The 19,305-nt window shown below is 38.7% G+C and overlaps 1 protein-coding gene across 20 annotated transcripts in view; it reads left to right on the top strand.

The window, feature by feature from the left end:
- The window catches only part of SCEL (sciellin), a 108,122-nt gene that overhangs the window by 22,233 nt on the left and 66,584 nt on the right, over positions 1-19,305 (top strand). For 15 of the 20 annotated variants that reach the window (XM_036296529.1, XM_036296539.1, XM_036296540.1 and 12 more), the window contains exons 4-9: positions 1,782-1,841; positions 5,195-5,263; positions 10,015-10,083; positions 10,659-10,697; positions 11,973-12,056; positions 15,469-15,534. In XM_036296529.1, the coding sequence (XP_036152422.1) occupies positions 1,782-1,841; positions 5,195-5,263; positions 10,015-10,083; positions 10,659-10,697; positions 11,973-12,056; positions 15,469-15,534 (387 nt within the window). The remainder of the gene's footprint in view (positions 1-1,781; positions 1,842-5,194; positions 5,264-10,014; positions 10,084-10,658; positions 10,698-11,972; positions 12,057-15,468; positions 15,535-19,305) is intronic. The other 5 variants (XM_036296542.1, XM_036296523.1, XM_036296531.1 and 2 more) reach the window with 4 other exon arrangements.

Below are 19,305 nucleotides of genomic sequence, written 5' to 3'. Positions count from 1 at the left end.
TACCCTCAGGAGATGTTTGGCAAGACATTTTTAGTTTTCAAAATGGGAGGAGTACACCTGACATCTAGAGGGTCGAGGACAGTGATGCTTCACAGGACACTTCCCAGAATAAAAACTAATCAAATCCATAATGTCACTAGCGCTGAAGTTCAGAAAACCTACATTACAGAATACTTACTCTGAACTTATTGTCTGTGGGTGGTTATTTGAAGAGTATACTTGTAACTGCTAAATAAAAAAAGTCTAGTAATTTCTGTGATTAAATATTATTTTAAGGGACTATTGGGGTATTTGGAGATTCACACTAACTTTTAGAGTTAGCACTCTTGGACAACAACTACTTCCTTCTGTGAAGCAACATTATGACTTCTGTCAGAGCCTAATATGGCATTTCTGGTTTTTTTCATAGCAATAGAGTGATGTCAAATGTAGAGCATAAATTTTGGGTTGCAAATATTTGCACAGATGGGTAAAGACAGAGATGTCTAAGACAAATTACACTTGGCAGGAATGATGGTTTTTATGCCAAGCATGCCTCCTTAAAAAGTCCCAGGGAAGCCAGCCTGGGTGGTATGACAGCTGCTAAGTGAGGGGAAATTGGCTCCAATGTTTCCCCTACTCCCACTGGCCCAGTTTTGGGCTATGCGTTATAATTTTTCTTCAGGTGAAAACATGTCTGGTGTCTGCTACTCACTTCTAAGTTTAGGGAAGGTTTATCTACCAAGGAAGATAAAAAAGTTCTCTTGGGATATTTGAGGGTGTATACTTGCTGGAGCTATTTCACTATTCTTCTTTGCTTCTAATTGTCTATTATTGTATTTTTATAGCTTTATTATACATGGTTTCAGAGTGTTGAGTAACATTAGTGGAGCAGAACCAGGAGAAGTGTGGTATTTCAGGTTTGATTGGGTTGACATGAAAAAGGTTCAGGTACTTATTTTCTGCCTTGGCTCAAGACCAAAGGCTCTACTACATGTTTTGACATTTCCTAAAATTGCCTGTACTTTCAGGTCTGCTGTACAAACTAAGAAGGACTTGGCTTTGGGATTTCTGTCCGATGGTCTTTTGCAGGGTTGACCAATAGGAAAAGCAAAAGTTTGGAGTAAAATGGTCTTGGTCCTAGACCCATCTCTGTCACTTGCTAACCTTTTGGCCTTAGGAAAGCCACAAAATCCCTGATCAATTTCCTTATCTGTGAATTGGATAGGAGGGTGTCTGCCCTACCTAATTCATAGGGTTGAAGACCAGAGCAGACTGTGTATTCTCATGGATAAAAAATGGGCTATATCTCCTGTGAATAATTACCAAATAATATTAGTAATTATTTTCCTACACTTGTCAAGGAAAACTATCAAGTCCATAAAATGAAGATGTCCAGACATAATGGGCTCAATTAATTTTAGAACATTTTTATGGAAAACTTTTGCCTCCCTGTAAAAAAGTGACTCTCCTAATGCATACAAAGTAGACGGCCTCGTGTTCCCACACTCTGATGGAAAATCAAAACAAAACAACAAGCACTCACTCCATTGTTGAATCACATGGAAATCTCATGGAATAAATTAGAATAACGATCATTTGTACTGACAAACTTGTTTCTTTCCACCGTGCTCTTTCAAGTGGGGACTGGTTAAAATGAATACATAGTTGTGTTTTTATGCCTGAAGAAAAATGAATTAACCTTGCCAAAAATTGTGGGCTGTTTAATGTCTCCCTTATTTAGCGATTACTAAATACTGTGGTAACTTTTCATGTGACTTCATTTTGTTCTTTCTCTGCAGAGATGAAAATTATGGTCGGGTGGTGCTGAACCGACATAACTCCCATGATGACTTGGAGAGGTGAGTGTTTCAGAAAAACTACGTCATTAGCAGAAACACAAAGGCGGTCATTTTTCAGAAGACTTGTTCAAGACAGGCTGCATATTTGCGGTTGCCTCGGGCTTTCCTTGATGTCTGGGCACGTGAAGGATACTCTGTGATATCACCAGGGGTTTGCACAGGGCAAACTCTGTGCCTCTTCAGCTCTATGCTTCCCTACCCACAGCTTGAAGAGTAGAATAACCCATCCTCTACTTCTGATGGGACAGGGAAAGAGAAAGGGCTCCCACAGAGACTTGACCAGATAAGTTATCTCTGAACCGTAGAGAAAGGAACTCTAAAATGCAGGCCTAACAGCTCCAGAGTTCACATGCTTTCTGGGATAGTACACTCCTTTTTGGAAATTTCTAGGCTTGTAGAAAACCAGCAAATAGTCAGTGGCAAATGGACTGACAAAGACAAATTAGTAGGGAAAGTCAGACAAAACTAGTAATCATAATGATTTAAATAATCTACGATTGATCAAATAAATAGATAATATTCTTATTAAGACACATTTATACTCGCACACATGCAACCACACCCATCAAAAGAACCCAATTATTTATCAGACACAAGTTTTATCTGATCCAGTGGCCGCATGTCACCAAGGTGTACAGAGGAAAGGAGTGCAATTGTCTTTCATGGTGTGATCTTTAGAAAGTAGATACCTTCAATATGTCTATTTTGTAAACTTTTATTTGTGGATTTTTCTAAACTCTTTTAAACCTGGTCATAATTTTGACCTGCTGTAAGGTTTCCAGCCTCAACTCATCTGGTTGAGTGACTGCTCTGAGGTTCGGCGGCCTCTCCCTGTGCCTTCTCCTTATTCTTCATCAGCTTTGTTCTCAGTGGGCCCCATGTCCCCAAACAAGGGAGCCTGACCACTGAGTCCAGCCTCCAGTGGAATTGCTCCTCCATTTTATTGGCCCCTCTGTGGGACTATTAATAACATGAACAGAAAAACTAAGCTTCATGTTCTCAGTGTGTCTTAGGATAACAGGATCCTAAGGCCTTGTCTGCTTATTTTATATGTGAAATTATTTTGGTTTCCTGAAACCTTCCTGTTGGTGGGCAGCATTTTAGCTTAAGCAGCACACTTTTATCTTCAATAGCAAAAAACCGTTAAGCCCAAGACATTTTCCCTTTGACTTACATCTAATGTCTCAAACTACGTCTTCTGAAAGGGTAGTAGAGATGATTTTTTCCTTGCACTTGCTCAAACAGATGTCCACTTGACACTTGTTTGCCCCTTCGCCGAGGCTATATCCCCTTTGGTGTTTATTTAACACCACTTTGGAGCACCTACCATGGGTTGACATTGTGCCGGGTGCTGGGAGTACAAAGATGCATAAGACACCATCCTTAACGAGCTCTCACACTCATGAAAAATAGATGGATCCATAAACTAAAATACTGAATAAAATTTACTGTGGACAGTGCCCTTGTGGAAGTGTGTAGGGATGCTTTGGGGAAGAGAGAGGAGAGAGAGACTAACTCTGCCTAAATAGAGGTCGTGGTCATTTGGGTGAGTGCTGCTGCCTGAAGGATGAAGAGGAAAGATTCCCAAGGAGGAAAGGGTAGCTGGTGGACATGGGGCCTGGAAAGAAGCACTCCCAGCAGAAGTGACAATGTGTGCAAAGAGCTCCTCGTGATCAGAGACTGAAAATAAAGAAAAAGAAAATAATAAATTCTCACCACCCTAGACAAAAAGCTTCATCTTATCACAAACTAGAAAATTGTATGCTGCACTTCTCTGTCAGATCATTAAAACATGTCAAATAAGCACAAAGGACACTTGCACAGATGCCTACTGTGAGTCAGGTGCTATTGTAAGGTCTGGAAATAAAATGAAACCCCTGCTGGCATAGAACTTGCAGCCCAGTTGAAGGTGGAGGTGGGAGGGATGGAAAAGAAATAAAAACAATATAGTATGTTCTGCTGTGATCAGTGCCAGGAGAACTAAAGCCAATGAATGGGCGCACAGTGACAGTGTCCGCCGAGAAGGGGCAGCTTTACGGAAGGGTCGGATGGCCCTGCAGCACCTACTTGCATTCAAGGATTGCATGCAATGAGGAGCCAGACCATGGTTTGACGCTGAGTTTCGAAAAACTTGGGGAATTGTGTGAGGCACTGTCCTTTACTTTGTTCTCGCCTTACCTGACACTGTTCTCTCTGCTGTTTCAGTGTGTTCACATTTATGTACCCTCCAAGGTCCCACTCAAACTTCACCCCACCCATAAAGCCTTCTCTGATTCCTACCTCTGCCAATAAGCTTTCTCAGCTTGGAACTTCCTTGTACTTTACCTGAACCTCCTTTACAACACTGACCACTTTCTACCTGTGAGTGTAGGAAGGTATGTAATTTGTTCCTCTAGCTCTGCATGTGTTGGGTCCATGGTTGTTTCTTTCTTAATTTCCTCATCTGTGCATTGTATACTGTGTGCCTCCAAATATTTGCTTAATAAAAATATACAACATCAAGTTGAAAATTAAATCTTAAATATACTGTTTCAGGACTTTTTACCAATTTAATACTTTGGATCTGGCAACTTCAAAGGATGCTTTGATATGCAAATACAGTAAATCATGGCATAATTCCCCAATGAGCTTGCTTTCCCTGTCCCACAGGGTTATGCAAGACATTAAAAAGGCTTTATATTTTTTGCTGATGGATCATTCTGATCAAGATATTTCCATGATTGATGATCATAATTCATACTATTGAGACTTCTATCCTCTCTTCCCTTATTTCCTTGTCTTCTTCCCTCTTCTCTTCTCCTCTCCTTACAACATCCATCTGTTTTCTCTTCTCTCACTTTCTTTTATTTTCATTTCTTTCCAATTTTTTGTTTCTCTTTTCCTTCTTTCCTCTTCTTCCCTTTCTTCTGCCAGTGTTTTCATCTTTCAACCCTGTCCGCGGTGCTGAACTTTAAATAAAGCAATTTGTAATAGGCCTGTTGGGCTGCCTTATGTGCTGGAAAAACTCTGCAAACAAAATATAGCTGATTGTAGTAGACTAACTTCCTTGTATGTAAAAGTCAACAACATTGACAAGGGTACATATTAACCATTTTGCATGTTGTGTTGTTTCCTCAATATTACATTCTAGTTAGAAATAAGTGGACTTAGAGAATTATTCCTTTATTAGCAAGAGATTTGGGTTTTCCATATTTTATTTTTTCCAAGTAAAAATATTTGGATACTTCAGGTCTATCTTTTCTTGATAACATATATTATCTCCTACTGAATAGGCCAATATTTTACCAAATGCATGATAGGTTTTATAAACTATTTTTGATCATTTATTTGATTTTTCTTTATTTTTGCTGTAGGAAAATAAATGAGATAAATGAGCTAAAGGCCACAATTAGCCGGTACAGATCTGATGACAGTTTGGACAGGTAAGGCATTTTGAACTGTGTAAACAAATGCATGCCACATATAAAATCCCATTTCCTATAAAGCATGGCGTATTTAAATGTTCACCAAGGTAAACTTTGAACCATGAAGGGCAATAAGAATTGAATTTTCTTCTTCAAAACTCAAAATCTCAATAACACTATTTTCCTAAAATCCTGCTAATAGTAAGTTGATAGAAAAAAATTGAAGAAACTGGGTTAAGTATAGGTAGGGTGGGCATTGTGTGGAATCTGTTCAATTTAAAATGAGAATATAGTTATTTTTGTGAATATGAGTTGTCATTTCTTACTCCAATTTTTGGTCTTTCCATCCCAAGGGTGGAGAAACAATAGTTTCTATATCACTACTTTATGGAGAGAGTGCAAATTTTAATAACATGATAGTTTTGATCCACTATAGGATAAAGACATTAGCTCTTTACTTTAGAAAGGGAAACGATTCTTTCAGCCCCGGCGTCACCATATGACTTATAGAATGAGTACATTATTGTGCCTGTTGTTAGGAAAAGGTTCATCTCCATAGAGAAAGTTCAGAAATGTATACTCAGGTTGAAGTGTAAATTCTACAAAGCACGTTTAAATTTTATAGTAAAGAGATGCATAGTAAGCAAAAGTAAAAAGCATAGTTAACATCTTTAATTGGAGTCTAGACACAATGGACACCTGCAGCCATTGATAATTGAGGTCACCCCCTGTAGCTAAAGATGTGCTATTATTGTAGACAAAAATGCTGTCTGCTGTATTTAAAGCAGATGTGCTGAAACTTATAGTATCACATTTGTTCGACATTGAGGCTATGCCAGTGTTAATTGACATAGCTAATGTATATACTTTACTCACAGGTTTTCGAAGTCAGTTACCTAAAGGAGGACGGTCAGCGCTGGTATCTCTAACGAGCTGACACCTCTCTTGTGATTAACAGCCTTAACAAAGATGTGTTTGTAGAAGTATATTTGCTAGATCTCATCTCCGCAGCACTGAGTGGAGAGAGGAGTCAAAATGCCTCTGTCCATTCACCCTGGCCTTGCTGGTGTCCTATTGCGCCCGTTAAATTAGAAGAAGAAAATGCTATTTCTAGGAATGAATTTGAAAGTAGATAATTATGCCTCAAGAAAGGTAACCATGCAGGAGACCTAAGCCTTTGTAGGCTCTGTGTCTGAAAATTTATCAGGCCAGTCGGTATAGAGCCGGAAGCATTAGCCAGACCAGACTAGACCACACAGGCAAACTAGCTAAGCCACCGTCAGCTCAGCTGCATGTTAGAATTACTGAAAGGGCTTTTAGCTGTCACTGTTAGCTTGTTTCCATCACCTCTCATCCCAAAATTTCAGATTTAATTAGTCTGAAATGGGACGCAGGCATTTTTTTTTTAAGTTTATAAAGTGATTCTAATGTGCAGCCAAAATTCAGAACCACCAATATAGCCCCAAACCTTAATTTTATACACTAAAATATGAAGCCAGGGATCACCTAATTTATTTATGCAGAACTTTAGTAGCATATTTGGGAGAAATATCCTGGTCAACCCGTTTCCCAGGCAGTCATGTCTCCCAACAGTAATCTATATGTCTCAGAGTGTGGAAATAAATGTATGAGAGGGGACACAGGGGTCAGTATAGAAAGCCAAGTGCTGTTAGAAGGAGTTTTGTCCCATAATGTAGGCCACTCCTAACGCAGGATATGAAATAATTTTAGTAGGAAGATGATAAAATATATATGGTGTGTGGGTATATGCGCATTACAATAAAAACGAATTTAGTTTAAATGAAATGATAAAAGTACTGAGTTTACATTTGAAAAGTTCCCTTAAAAATATACATGTTTAGTTTAAAAATATGAGATATTATAAAGAAACATAAGTAAATAATAGTGTATATAGCATGTTCTATGACACAAATCCTGACAGTGGTTTAATGATAAAGTTGGAAAAATCTAGGTTAGAGCGACCTCTAGTGTTTTATTGTGGAAATTACCCCCCAAGTAATGTTAATGGCATTGGGTATTTTCTATCTCCAATATCGATTCCTATTAAATAACCTATTTCATATCACAAGTTTGCAAAAACTTAATTTCCCAGAGAAGCACAAAGTAATCTCTGTAAGTAATAAGTCATTGGAATATACTATATTGGAATGATGGTTTAGAGTTCTCCCCATGATTATTCATAGACTGGAAGAGATAGTGGAGGTGAAGAATAATAACTGAAGGAAGATATGAGTTTTGGAACAATCCACAACAGAATCAGATGTGTGATGACCTGGGGCCCTATCGGACAGAGTTTGGAGACAGACTATTTCCTGGTTGTGTGGCCAAGAGAATGTCACCCACCTTCTCTGAGATTCCATTTCTCATCTATAAAATGAAAATAATTACACCTGTATTATAGGGATGTTCTGAAGAGTAAAGGAAAATGTATAAGATGAGCAGTAAAGAGTAATAGGTAGCCATTTGTATTATTACATGCTGTATTGCCTTCTTAGACTTACACTGTAGAATTTTTATTAAATTCATTTAATGTCAGAACTCACCTTCACTTAAACCTCAAGAACGTTTGGTATTGAGGTTCTGTTTGCTTTAGACTGGTTGTTGCTTTCAGTGTTCCACAGTAGCAATTTCCCAACATGATTTTTACTTTATTTGAAGATCTCATAAGCAGCTATAAAGTCTGAGTAGAATTTCCAACAGGCATTTAGGATTATTTGAAATCTTACATATGGTATTCACAGTGGTTTACTGCAGTCCTTTGCATAGAAACATCTTGGAGGCTCAGTAGCAGTTAGTGCAGGGGACATATTCATAGTCTTTGCTTGATGGTCCCCTTAGTTAGGAGATTTTTATAATAGACTCAAGGATTCTGTATAAGCTAATGGCTGTATTGTGAACAGTCTGTTGAGAATATGGAACTCTGGAGGATTCCAACCTTCCTTCCCTTTTACATTTAAGATTTATCACTTTGTGGAATCCTATATAATAAAAGCCTATTATGCTAAGTGTATAGTTGTCCGGTCATCTGGTTGTCCATTCAACCAATCAAAGTGTAATATGCTAATTATATGCTAAGGCCACTTAACTGCTTGCTATGACGTGCACTGACTACCAGGGAGCATACACTCTGACTAGTAGATTAGCTTGCTGCTGGGCTCTGGCTGAGACGAGTAGACACACCCTGGGGACCTCCCATGGTCCCTCCCTGGCTGGCCAACCTCCTGTGTCCCTCCCCGGCCCCAATTGTGCACTGGTAGGGTCTCTTGGCCTGGCCTGCACCCTCTCGCAATCCAGGACCCCTCGGGGATGTCAGAGAGCCAGTTTCAGCCTGATCCCACAGGCTAGGCAGAGGGACTCCACTGGTGCATGAATTCGTGCACCAGGTCTCTAGTTATTTACCATAAACAGAAACTGTGTTTGGGGCTGATTCATAAAATTTTAATGTATTTACCCAATATTTTAGTTATACATGTCAAAATGACATCTAGGAATTTAAATTATTTTAAATGAATGACAATTGAGTCATGTAAATTTTTTTAAGAGTGAGGCATTGTGTCCACCTTCCCAGAAATGGTTTATATAAAGCCCTGTATTAAAATTGTTGGTAAAAGTGAAAGTTTAGAGACAGTCATAGTAGACCCATAGTGTGGGATCAGTAGAAGAGTCTCACTGGCCTTCTGTTTTCCTGAGCCTAATTTTGTTCCATCCTAGTTTTGTACAAGTCTGCAGAATGTTCCAGAAGACAGCCCATATATCAGGAAGAGCCTGGTGTGAGGGAAGGAAGGGATGAAACAGGGGCTATAATCATGAGATCCCACCATGGGCATGGAGATCCAGGGTTTCTAATTTGTCTTTTTTGACCCAAGGGACAGACAAGCACACCCTATCTAGACCCATCCTCCTTGAGGAGAGCTGAGAGTAGAGGGATTAAACCCTCTGATGGCCAGTAGGCCCTATTAATGAAAAGTCAAAGTAAATTAATTCACCAGGGTAATGTAACTCTTTTAACAAGTTCTTTCTCTTACCCCAAATCTCTGTGGTTTAGCACAATAGATTACTGCTTGCTCTCATCAGAGTCCAATGTGATTGGCTGGAAGAAAAGGGGACTTGCCCATGAAGTGACTCAGGGACCCATGTTCTTTCCATGATTTAATGCTGCCACCTTCAATCCATGGGCACCAAAGCCATAATGGAAGGAGAATAAGGAGCATGGGTATCATGCAAGAGGTTTTAGGATGTGTCTGGAAGTGGCAAACACGATTTTTGCCTCCATTCTTCGGTCCAGAACTCAATCACATGGTCCCAACTTAACGAAGACTGAGAAATGTGGTCTTCCTGTGTGCTCAGAGGAAAATAAAATGAGTTTGTCTGCGCCACAAAACATTTAAAAAATACTTCTCTTCCTTTGATATACTTTACCAACATAGAAAGTACTGTCATTGTCTATGTGTATTATTAAGCAATAATGAATATAAAATAGTTAATGATTTAAATGCTCAATGATTCAGCAAGGCTAATTGAAAAGCATGAACTTTAAAAATTCCAAACTCTATCAAAATTACCTCATAAATAGATTTTTGCCACAAGTAGCTTCTTAATTGTAAAACTTTTCTAAATGTAACACCTGAAAAATATTTCTTTTTACTAGAGAAAGGTTATGTCATGAGTCATTCTAGCATAAAAGAAAGTCTAAAAGGAGTTTAATAATGTAATGTTCATCCAATCTTTTGTCTTGTGTCTTCATAAAGGATCTCAGACAGACATGATGCTGCTAAAACATATAAGGCCAAAACCTTGGATAACCAACTAACCAATAGGTACCAGTATCTACTAATTTTGGGAAAGGCTCAAGTTCAATATATCCTAAGCATGACTTATTTACTTACAATTCTTCAACTCTACTTAATATCTTTCTGTAAATTCTTATCCTCTATGTTTTTTTAAACACAAAAAGTCTGGAGTAAAAACCTTTATTCCTGCTCATGGTTAGAGAAATGTAAAATCTTGTTTCCTGGCTTAAAGTTCAAGAGAGATCATTGCTTCAGGCCATCATTCTTACCACATTTATGCTTCTGTTTAAATGATCCTGATGGAAAGATTAGGAAATACATGCAAATGTCAATTTTTAAATTCTTATTGCTAAACAACATTACTGAAAAAATACTTTCCTGAAAGAAAAAAAATTTCCTTTGCAATTTAGTACAAGATTGTAAAAGATTATAAAATCACATTACCAAATTTACTCAAATTCTGATGCTTTCCTTTTCTTTCTCTCAGATAATCTCTAACCCTTCACAATCATAATTTAAAATTCATGGACAATGTCAAACAGATGCAAGCATGTATTAATTCTTCGTTGCTGCTCAAACTTTTGCCTTTTTTTCCTTGCTAGAAATATGTCCGCATTTAGATCACCAGAAGCAACAAAAATGTATGTACTTTTCTAATTGAAGTTATGTTTTCAGAATAAAGTGTATTTCTTTATATGTGTTTAAACAACAACAACAACAAAAATACAGGATATACTGCCATCAGGACAAAGTTTAATTGTAATATAATTGCTTAGGCAGAGGGAAACTGTAGAAATACTGAAATGGTCTGCAAAGCTTCAAATATTTACTATGTGGACTTTAACAGAAAAGGTTTGCTGAGCTCTGTTCTTAACCAAACACCAAAACTTAACTATTTTTTCTTTTCTTTACTTTTTTAAATCTAGATTTTTTGTTTGTTTTGTCCCCACAGAACCATTTTATTTTTTCTTACTCCCATACAGTTAAATCATTCTTTCCCTACATTCAAGTGCCTCTCCAAACATCATAATATATACAGCTCAACTGAGTCATGCAATCATGGGTTTGCTAACAATCTATTCAGATGAAGTATATTTTCCCTGAATGTACTATTGGCGGTTGTAAATTACCCAAACTAGGTAGATTTAAAAATTTTTTTCTGTAATCCTCAGCTGAGGATATATTCATGGATTTTAGAGAGCGGAAGAGAGAGAGACAGAGAGAGACAGAGAGAGAGAGAGAGAGAGAGAGAGAGAGCGATGTGAGAGAGAACCATCAGTCAGTTGCCTCCCTTGGGTATTGAACCTGCAACCCAGGTATATGCCACAACCTTTTGGTGTACAGCATGATGCTCCAACCAACTGAGCTACCTGACCAGGGCCAAACTAGATAGATTTTTGAAAACTTGATTAGTTTTAAAATTTGTATTTACATATAAAGTAATTTTCGCATTGGACTGAACCTTTCAGTTGAAATAGGCCAGGGTTACTTCCATTGTTTTGAGGGTCTGTGAATACTAAATAGAAATTAAAAATTAATGCAAAAAACATTGCAGTATAATTTTTAGTCACCATATAATTATAAGATTAAAACATATATACATAAAATGCATATATACTAGTATATCCATAGCACACCCAAATTGACTGGTCTGTATTTCAGACACACAATTAATGTCATGTAATGAATGATTTTCTCATTCAGTTCCCTTGGTTTTAGTTACTAATATGAGAACCTGTCAATTTATAAAATAGGTAAACTGAAGAAGAACTTTTTATTTTTGTTCCTCCGTCTTCAAGTTAAACACTTTGTGGTAGATGGAGAGTGGGTGGGAGTATGAGTAGGTTATAAGACCTTTAACGGTGGGATAGAATGAAAAAGTTTCAGGAACGTGAATATTTGTTCTTGTGATTCAGCAGGCGACCTGGAGGTTTTGTCAGTCTGAACACCACCAGCACCCTCCCTTCCACCTCTGCTACAACCCCTGTGAAGAAAAAGAGGTACGGTGAGCTCCTTGTGCCAGCCTCTTGCCGATACTCTCTCAAGGATTCTTCTTTAATAATTACCGCACCGAACCACCTACCAAGGCCCCAGGCAGCATCCAGAAGTTGCTCTGCTCTTCCTCCTCGCCCCCTCCCCTTCCCAGGGATCCCATGCCTGGTGAATTCTATTGTCCGCAAACTTCAGTCCACCCCCTACCCCACAATCTCCTTTTCAAACCTGCGATCTTTTCTCCAGTTCCCTTAGGGCCTTGAATATCTAGGTGTTGTTTTTGACAATAGAGCCCAGATATTCAGGTAACACAGTTTAATAAAATCCTATACAGGGAATATCTTACCCTGAAATAATGACCGGTGTGGCCATAGGTGGCCACGCTCTTGAGACCAGCTTGCTTGGCGGTGCCTCCTTTGTAAAACTCTTTCTTTTACTTTCTTTTCTCTCTTTTGGTTTTTGTTTTGCTTTGTGTTTTTTTTAAATTTTGACCTCATGACATAGATCTCTACTTAAGGGTGTTTTGGAGAGGGTGGTGAAGGAAACAGACAGGGCGTTGAGAGGAAAAACAGACACCTGATTGGTTGTTTCTTGCAGACCCTTCAGTGACCCTGTACTGAAAACCTTCAATGTCCATGTGTGATACTGGAGCCTCCCCTGTGATTTTTTTATACCTTCAACTTGTTTTTGCAGCAGAATTTTATTTATTTATTATAGTTGACATCCAATATTATATTAATTTTGGGTGTACAGTATAGTGTTTTGATATTTATATACCATACAAAGTGATCACCACAGTAAGTCTAGTACCCACCTGGCACCTACATAGTTATTACAATATCGTTGACTATACTCCATGTGCTGTACTTTACAACCATGTGATTAATTTTACAACTGGCAGCTTGAACTTCTGAATCTCCTTCACCTTTCACTCATACTCCCCACCCCCTTCCCACCTGACAACCATCACTTTTCACTCTGTATCTATGTGTTTGTTTTTGTGCAGTTTTGTTTGATCGTTTATTTTGCTTTTTAAAAGATTCCACGCATAAGCGAAATCATATGGTACTTGTCTTTCTCTGCTTGACTTATCTCACTTAGTATAATACCCTCTGGGTCTACCCATGTTGTTGCAAATGGAAAAATTTCATTCTTTTTATGGCTGAGTAATAGTCCATTATACATATGTACATCTTTATCCATTCATCTACAATGGACAGCTAGTTTGCTTCCATATGTTGGCTATTGCAAATAATGGTGCAACAAATATAGGGGTGCATATATATTTTTCAGCTAGTGTTTTCAACTTCTTCCTATAAGTACTCAGAGGTGGGTTTGGTGGGTTATATGATAGTAATTTTTTTAATATTTTGAGGGATCTCCATACTGTTTTTAATGGTGGCTATACTGTTTTAAGCTTCCACCAACAGTGCACAAGGGAGCATCTTGGGAAGGGCCCTGGTGCAGGCAGAGGCCAGCCACCATTTGTGCGGGTTTTCGGGCTTTAGTGCAAGCTCAGGACAGCTGTCACTTGTGTGGAGCTTGAGGGTATTTGGAAGAGACTGTGGGGGTGAGCAGAGGCTGGCTGCTGCTTGTGTAGAGAGTCTGAAGCCTCGGGCAGAGGCTCTGGCTGGATAGGGCCAGATCCCAGGGAATTATTAAAACTGGAAAAATAGTGTTAGCCAGGTTACTGGAGAGTGCCGATTTTACACCCACCTGTGCAGGGACAGCTAGGTAGGAGGAGAGCTCGGCAAAGAAACAATGGAACCTGCCAACCCTTCTGTCCCTTGAGAGAGTTTAGAACAATCCTTGCCCTTGCCCTGAAGTTATTCGATTTAATTCTCCCTCTGTATGACCCAGGCAATTTTGGAACTGCTGCCTCTGTGCTAGAGCTTGGAGCTAGTGAGTTTGTGTGCGTACCCTTTAAAGCCAGTATCTCAGTCTCCCACAGACCTTTTCCTCTCTCAGATATAGTCCTTGCCAGATGTTATGGGGACTTCGTTTCCCAGCACAGGTGCACCCAGCTGAAAATCCCGGTGTGAGGCTCAGACTCATTACTCCTTCAAAGCCAAGATATCCCTCTGGTTTATTAATTGTGGGTGTGGGACCTGCCGGGACCTTGTTTCTTCCCCTCTTACCTGTCTTGATGTGGCTTCTTCTTTATATCCTTTGTTATAGGATTCTGTTAGGTAGGCTTCAGGTGGTTCTCAGTGAAGGTTGTTCTATAATTTAGTTGTAATTTTGATGTTGTTTGTGGGAGGAGGCGAACTCAGAGTTTACCCATTCTGCCACCCTGACTCTGCCTTGTGCCTCAGGAATTTAAAGCCAACTCGCTGTCCTCCTACCCAAGCCTTAGGTTCTGTCACTCTTCTCTGAACATCTTCATCTTTGGTTTATATCTTATCTTAGTCTTCTTGACAGAGCCCTTAGCTATCTCTACCAACTAAAATTATGCCCTAGTAATGGGAAAACATCTTTTTAATTGGGTACATATGTATTTGTATATAAGCATATACAGGGCATCCCCAAAATGTATACACACTTTGAATAATTATAAAGGCAGTATTTATTAAAATATATTTCATTTTCAAAATGTAATAGAATTTGCAGACATTGTGTGTATACATTTTTTGGGGGGATACTATATATATATATATATATATATATATATATATATATATATAATTGATGTTAGCATTGTTGTGGTGTTCATTTATGTTTTCAGCTTTCTTACTTGTCAGAATTTTCTATCACAGTTTTTTAAAGCCATGTTTTGAATAGAGCACAACATAGCTATTATTTTTATTATGAAATGCAGAAAATAGAAAATGAGGTATTTTTATGGACCAACAATTTAGATTTTTAAAATGTTATTATTTTTCAGATTTCTTTCAGCTCTCTTTTTAAAAAAATTTCCACATTGCTAGTGTTAAAAGACACGGGGAAGGAATTTACATAGGGAAGCAGATAGCCTGTGTAGAGGATGGTTGGTTTCTTTGTTGTTGTTTTATTTTTTTAAATTGTTGACAGTATTAGAGATGTCCCCCATTTCCCCCTTCCCTCTGTCTTGCCCCCCCTTCACTGAACCCCTGCCCCATCCCAGGCCTCCACTGAGCTAGTGTCTGTGCCATGAGCTGTGCATATGTGTATATATGCTCCTTGGTTAATCTCTCTCCCACCCCGACCCCCGTCCCCCTTACCCCCCCCCCTCCACTGAGATCTAGGACAGTTATTTTCTACTGCATTTACGAAATAGCCTTTATTTTATTTCTGGGGCCTTGTAGAAAAGTCATCTTGCTGCCTTTGTTTAATCTAATTATTTTCAGCTTTTCCTGTAGAGATGTGTGTGTGGGGGGGGGGGGGGAGGGAAATCAGGCCTTTCAAGCACAGTGTTGATAACCCAATGTCATTTCTTAACAGACAGTCCTGGTTTCCACCGCCCCCTCCAGGATATAATGCCTCTCCAAGCACAGGAACAAGCAGAAGGTAAGGGAGAGGTGCCAAATGTAGTCTCTGTGTAACTTGATGGGAAAGGTGTTAGATATTGACAATGTGTAATTGTGGATGTGGCAATTTTGTGAACTCTGAGTGCTGAACAAGACAGTGCCTAGGGGAGTGCAGCCCTGGTAGGAAATCTGACAAACTGTTAGGAGTAGTAAGTAGCTGTATTAGGTAGGAAATCTGACAAACTGTTAGGAGTAGTAAGTAGCTGTATTAGTTTACTAAGGGCTGCCGTAACAGCGTATTACAAATGGGGTGGCTTAACAAAAATGTATTGTTTCATAGTTCTGGAGGATAGAAGTCCGAGGTCAAAGTGCCAGCCGGGTTGGTTCCTTCTAAGGGCCATGAGAGAGGATCTGTTCCATGCCCTTTTCTAGCTTCTGGTGGTTTCCTGACAGCCTTTGCCATTCCCTAATTTGTATAACCATCATCCTGATCTCTGCTTCATTTTCACATGGTGTCCTCCCTGTGTGCCTGTGTGTGTCCAAATTTCCCTTCCTTATAAGGACACCAGTCATATCAGATATGGGGCCCATTCTGCTCCAGGATGACCTCATCCTAACTTAACTAATTACACCTACCATGAGCCTGTTTCCCAATAAGGGCACCTGCTCAGGCACTGTGCGTTAGGGCTTCGACATGCCGATTTAACCGGTAAGAGTGGCGGAGGAGAGAACAGAGTCCAGCACCAGGCAGGGCTCCCACGTGGGCTCCTGGTGCACAGCAGCTTCTAGTCTGTGGTGAGCCCAGTCAACGGCATGGGGGTATGTGTGGCATCTTCTCTGCAAACTCTAAGTAATAGATGGGTGTTTTCTATTTTTATTTTTTGTTTGTTGAGAGCAATAATTAAACTAAATTATAGACCATGTTGGGGACAGCTTGTTCTACCATTCCAAACAGGAACGCCAGCAACAATTTAAATTAATAAGTATTGAGTAAGTGATTACTGTGCACAGATATGGTTCTAGGATCTTGGGGTGTATCAGCAAACAAAACATGGAGTCTACACTCTGGCCTTCAGAGAAGCAGGCACAAGTGTGGATCACTCCTATAACCTATGCCATCACTAACACGTGAAGAAAAACAGGTCTCCTATTTGGTTTTGCTTTAGGGTGTCCAAAAATGTTTTCATGTCTTCAACCCCTGGAATATCTTTACCACGTATTTCCGTGTTTCAGTAGGACTTATTTCCCCCATTCAACAATTAGAAAAGAGAGTTATTAAATGATGGGCTTGTTTAATATTGGATTGTTTTATTTCTTAAAATTTTCATCTGCTGTGCAGGCTTTTAATCTTTCTTTTATTTCCAAATAATAGAAATATTTGAAAAGAAGTGTCCTTTGTTGTAATTCAGGTTAGATCTATATGGACATAAGCATTAGTCCATGAATAGACACAAAGAGCTCAAGGTGCTTTTCTCACACCTGTTGTTGCATCTCTCTCTATATATACATATGTGTGTGTGTGTATTCCATTATTTATATCTGTTATATTTATATATAACATTAGCGAACATGCTGAATAATCACAACTTGGAATTATATCCACCTTCTGTTAAAATGGTGTGTTTTTTTTTTAAACCTACTCATTTGTAGGTGACTTCCAATTATATGAACTGTCAAGTATGGATTATATTTCTAGTTTAAAACCTTCTTTCCCCTCCAGCTGTGTTTAGATATTTCTCTATGGGTGATACTTGGCTACCTAAGTGGGAAAAGTTTTAACTAGGAGTTTTAGTAGCTGCTATTACTTCCTGAGTATTATAAAATCCATTTAGTTTTGTCTTGATAGAGAATAACTGGCACTTAGAAATACATATTACTTATTTCCAAAATAACTTAGTACATTTATCTTCTATTTAGTATTCCAATATTAATGTAAATTATTATAATAATAAGCAACTGGTTATATAACTATGTAAAATGATAAAACTATGTAATAATGAAGGATTATTCATGAGTTAACATCTCATGTTCTCAGTGCCCATTGAGCTGTGGATCTACGCACAGAACTGACAGATCTTGGCTACGTGCCCTTACAGTGAATGCATTGCTGAATGTGATTTACATGGGAGATAAAGTGCTCCTATTTCTGATTCCTGGCTCAGATCCACAGCACCAGAACTAAGGAAAAGAGAAGATTATTGGACTAGGTTGATCAGTTTAGATATTCATTCCTTTTATAGAGCACAGATTATTAATATAATGGCTAAACTGAAAGACTTCTCTGTGAGGATCAGAGCTAATGCCGTGCCAAGCTTTCGAGGGAAGAAGAGAGTAATAACAGCATAGCAATGCCTTTTATTTCTAAAGTGCTTTTCTTTGGAAGAGCTCAAAGTAAAGCTTCTGTTTCTCACCTTTAGTGCCAGGGCTGAGAATAGCCTTTTTAGTGAAAGCTAAAAAATAGAAGCAATTATTAAATGATGAAAGAAAGCAGAAGCTTCAAAAAGAGACCTTTGTTCTCAGAAAAGCCCAAAGAAAATGAAAATAGGTCAAACACAGATTAAAAATGTGTTTTTTCTAAATTCTCTCCCAAGGATAAGTTTTTTTTTAAAGCTGATTTTAAAGAGAGAGTGAGAGAAAGGGAGGGAGGGAGAGAGAGAGAGAAAGAGAGAGAGAGAAGAGAGACATTGCTTGGTTGCCTCCCATACATGCCATGATTGAGGATCAAACCCACAACCTAGGTATGTGCCTTGACTGGGATTCGAACCTGAAACCTTTTGGTGTATGGGATGCTCCAACCACCTGAGCCACCTGGCCAGAGCAAAACTATGATTTTTAATAGTAGCTAATAGTTCAATGTTAACCTTATTTTCTTTCATCCTTCACTTACACACTGGTTTCCTTCCTTTTCTCTCCCCTCCCATCTTCTGCAAAGGAATTTTCCCTTAATACTGACACTCTCGCTGTCTTTTCTGTTCTTCATTTTGTGAACTTTCATTTTTTTCCATCACATGATCTTTATCAGAGATTTCATTTCTCCCACAAGCCCCTGTCTGTGTAGCACATTTGAAAAAAGACCATCATATTCTGCAATCATTATAGGAATGAGTATTTGTACTGAACTTTTTGTTGTTGTTGTTGTTATTGTTGTTGTTGTTGTTGTGTATCCTCAACTGATGATATTTTTTTTCATTGATTCTTAGAGAGTGTGGAAGTGAGGGCGGGGGGAGAGAGAGAAAGAGAGAAACATCAAAGTGAGAGAGACACATGGGTTGGTTGCCTCCTGTACATGCTCACCATAGTAGGGGTTGGAGCCTCCAACCCAAGTATGTGCCCTTGACCAGGGATGGAACCTTGAAGCCTTCTGTGCGCAGGCCAATGCTCTAACCACTGAGCAACTGGCCAGGGCACTGGACTTTTTAACCCTTGACCTTTCTGTGGCCTTTGAAACCATGGTCCACTCCATCCCTCCTTTGTTCCTTTCTTGACTAATATAGTGTGGAACCATCAAATTTAGTTGTGTTTAGATTAGAAACTTCTGTTGGCATTGTGTTTGCATTAAAATCTATCACAGGCATGATGTAAACTGTGCCTAAAAGGTCTCAAGCCTTTTTTTTATCAACAGAAGAAAATATAAGTAATATTTATATGTTTACCTATACCTATGACTATATAAGTATGTATTTATGTCTGATCTATTTTTACATCTACATCTATAACTATATCTACATGTAATTCTATATATTCAATTAATATAAGGCTGGTGAAGTCAACTAGAGCTTAAATGATAAAATTTAATTTTCTAAAATAGCCA

Source organism: Myotis myotis, unplaced genomic scaffold, assembly GCF_014108235.1.
Source record: "Myotis myotis isolate mMyoMyo1 unplaced genomic scaffold, mMyoMyo1.p scaffold_m19_p_3, whole genome shotgun sequence".
Taxonomy (NCBI): Eukaryota; Metazoa; Chordata; class Mammalia; order Chiroptera; family Vespertilionidae; genus Myotis; species Myotis myotis.
This window is presented reverse-complemented; position numbering and strand designations above follow the sequence as displayed.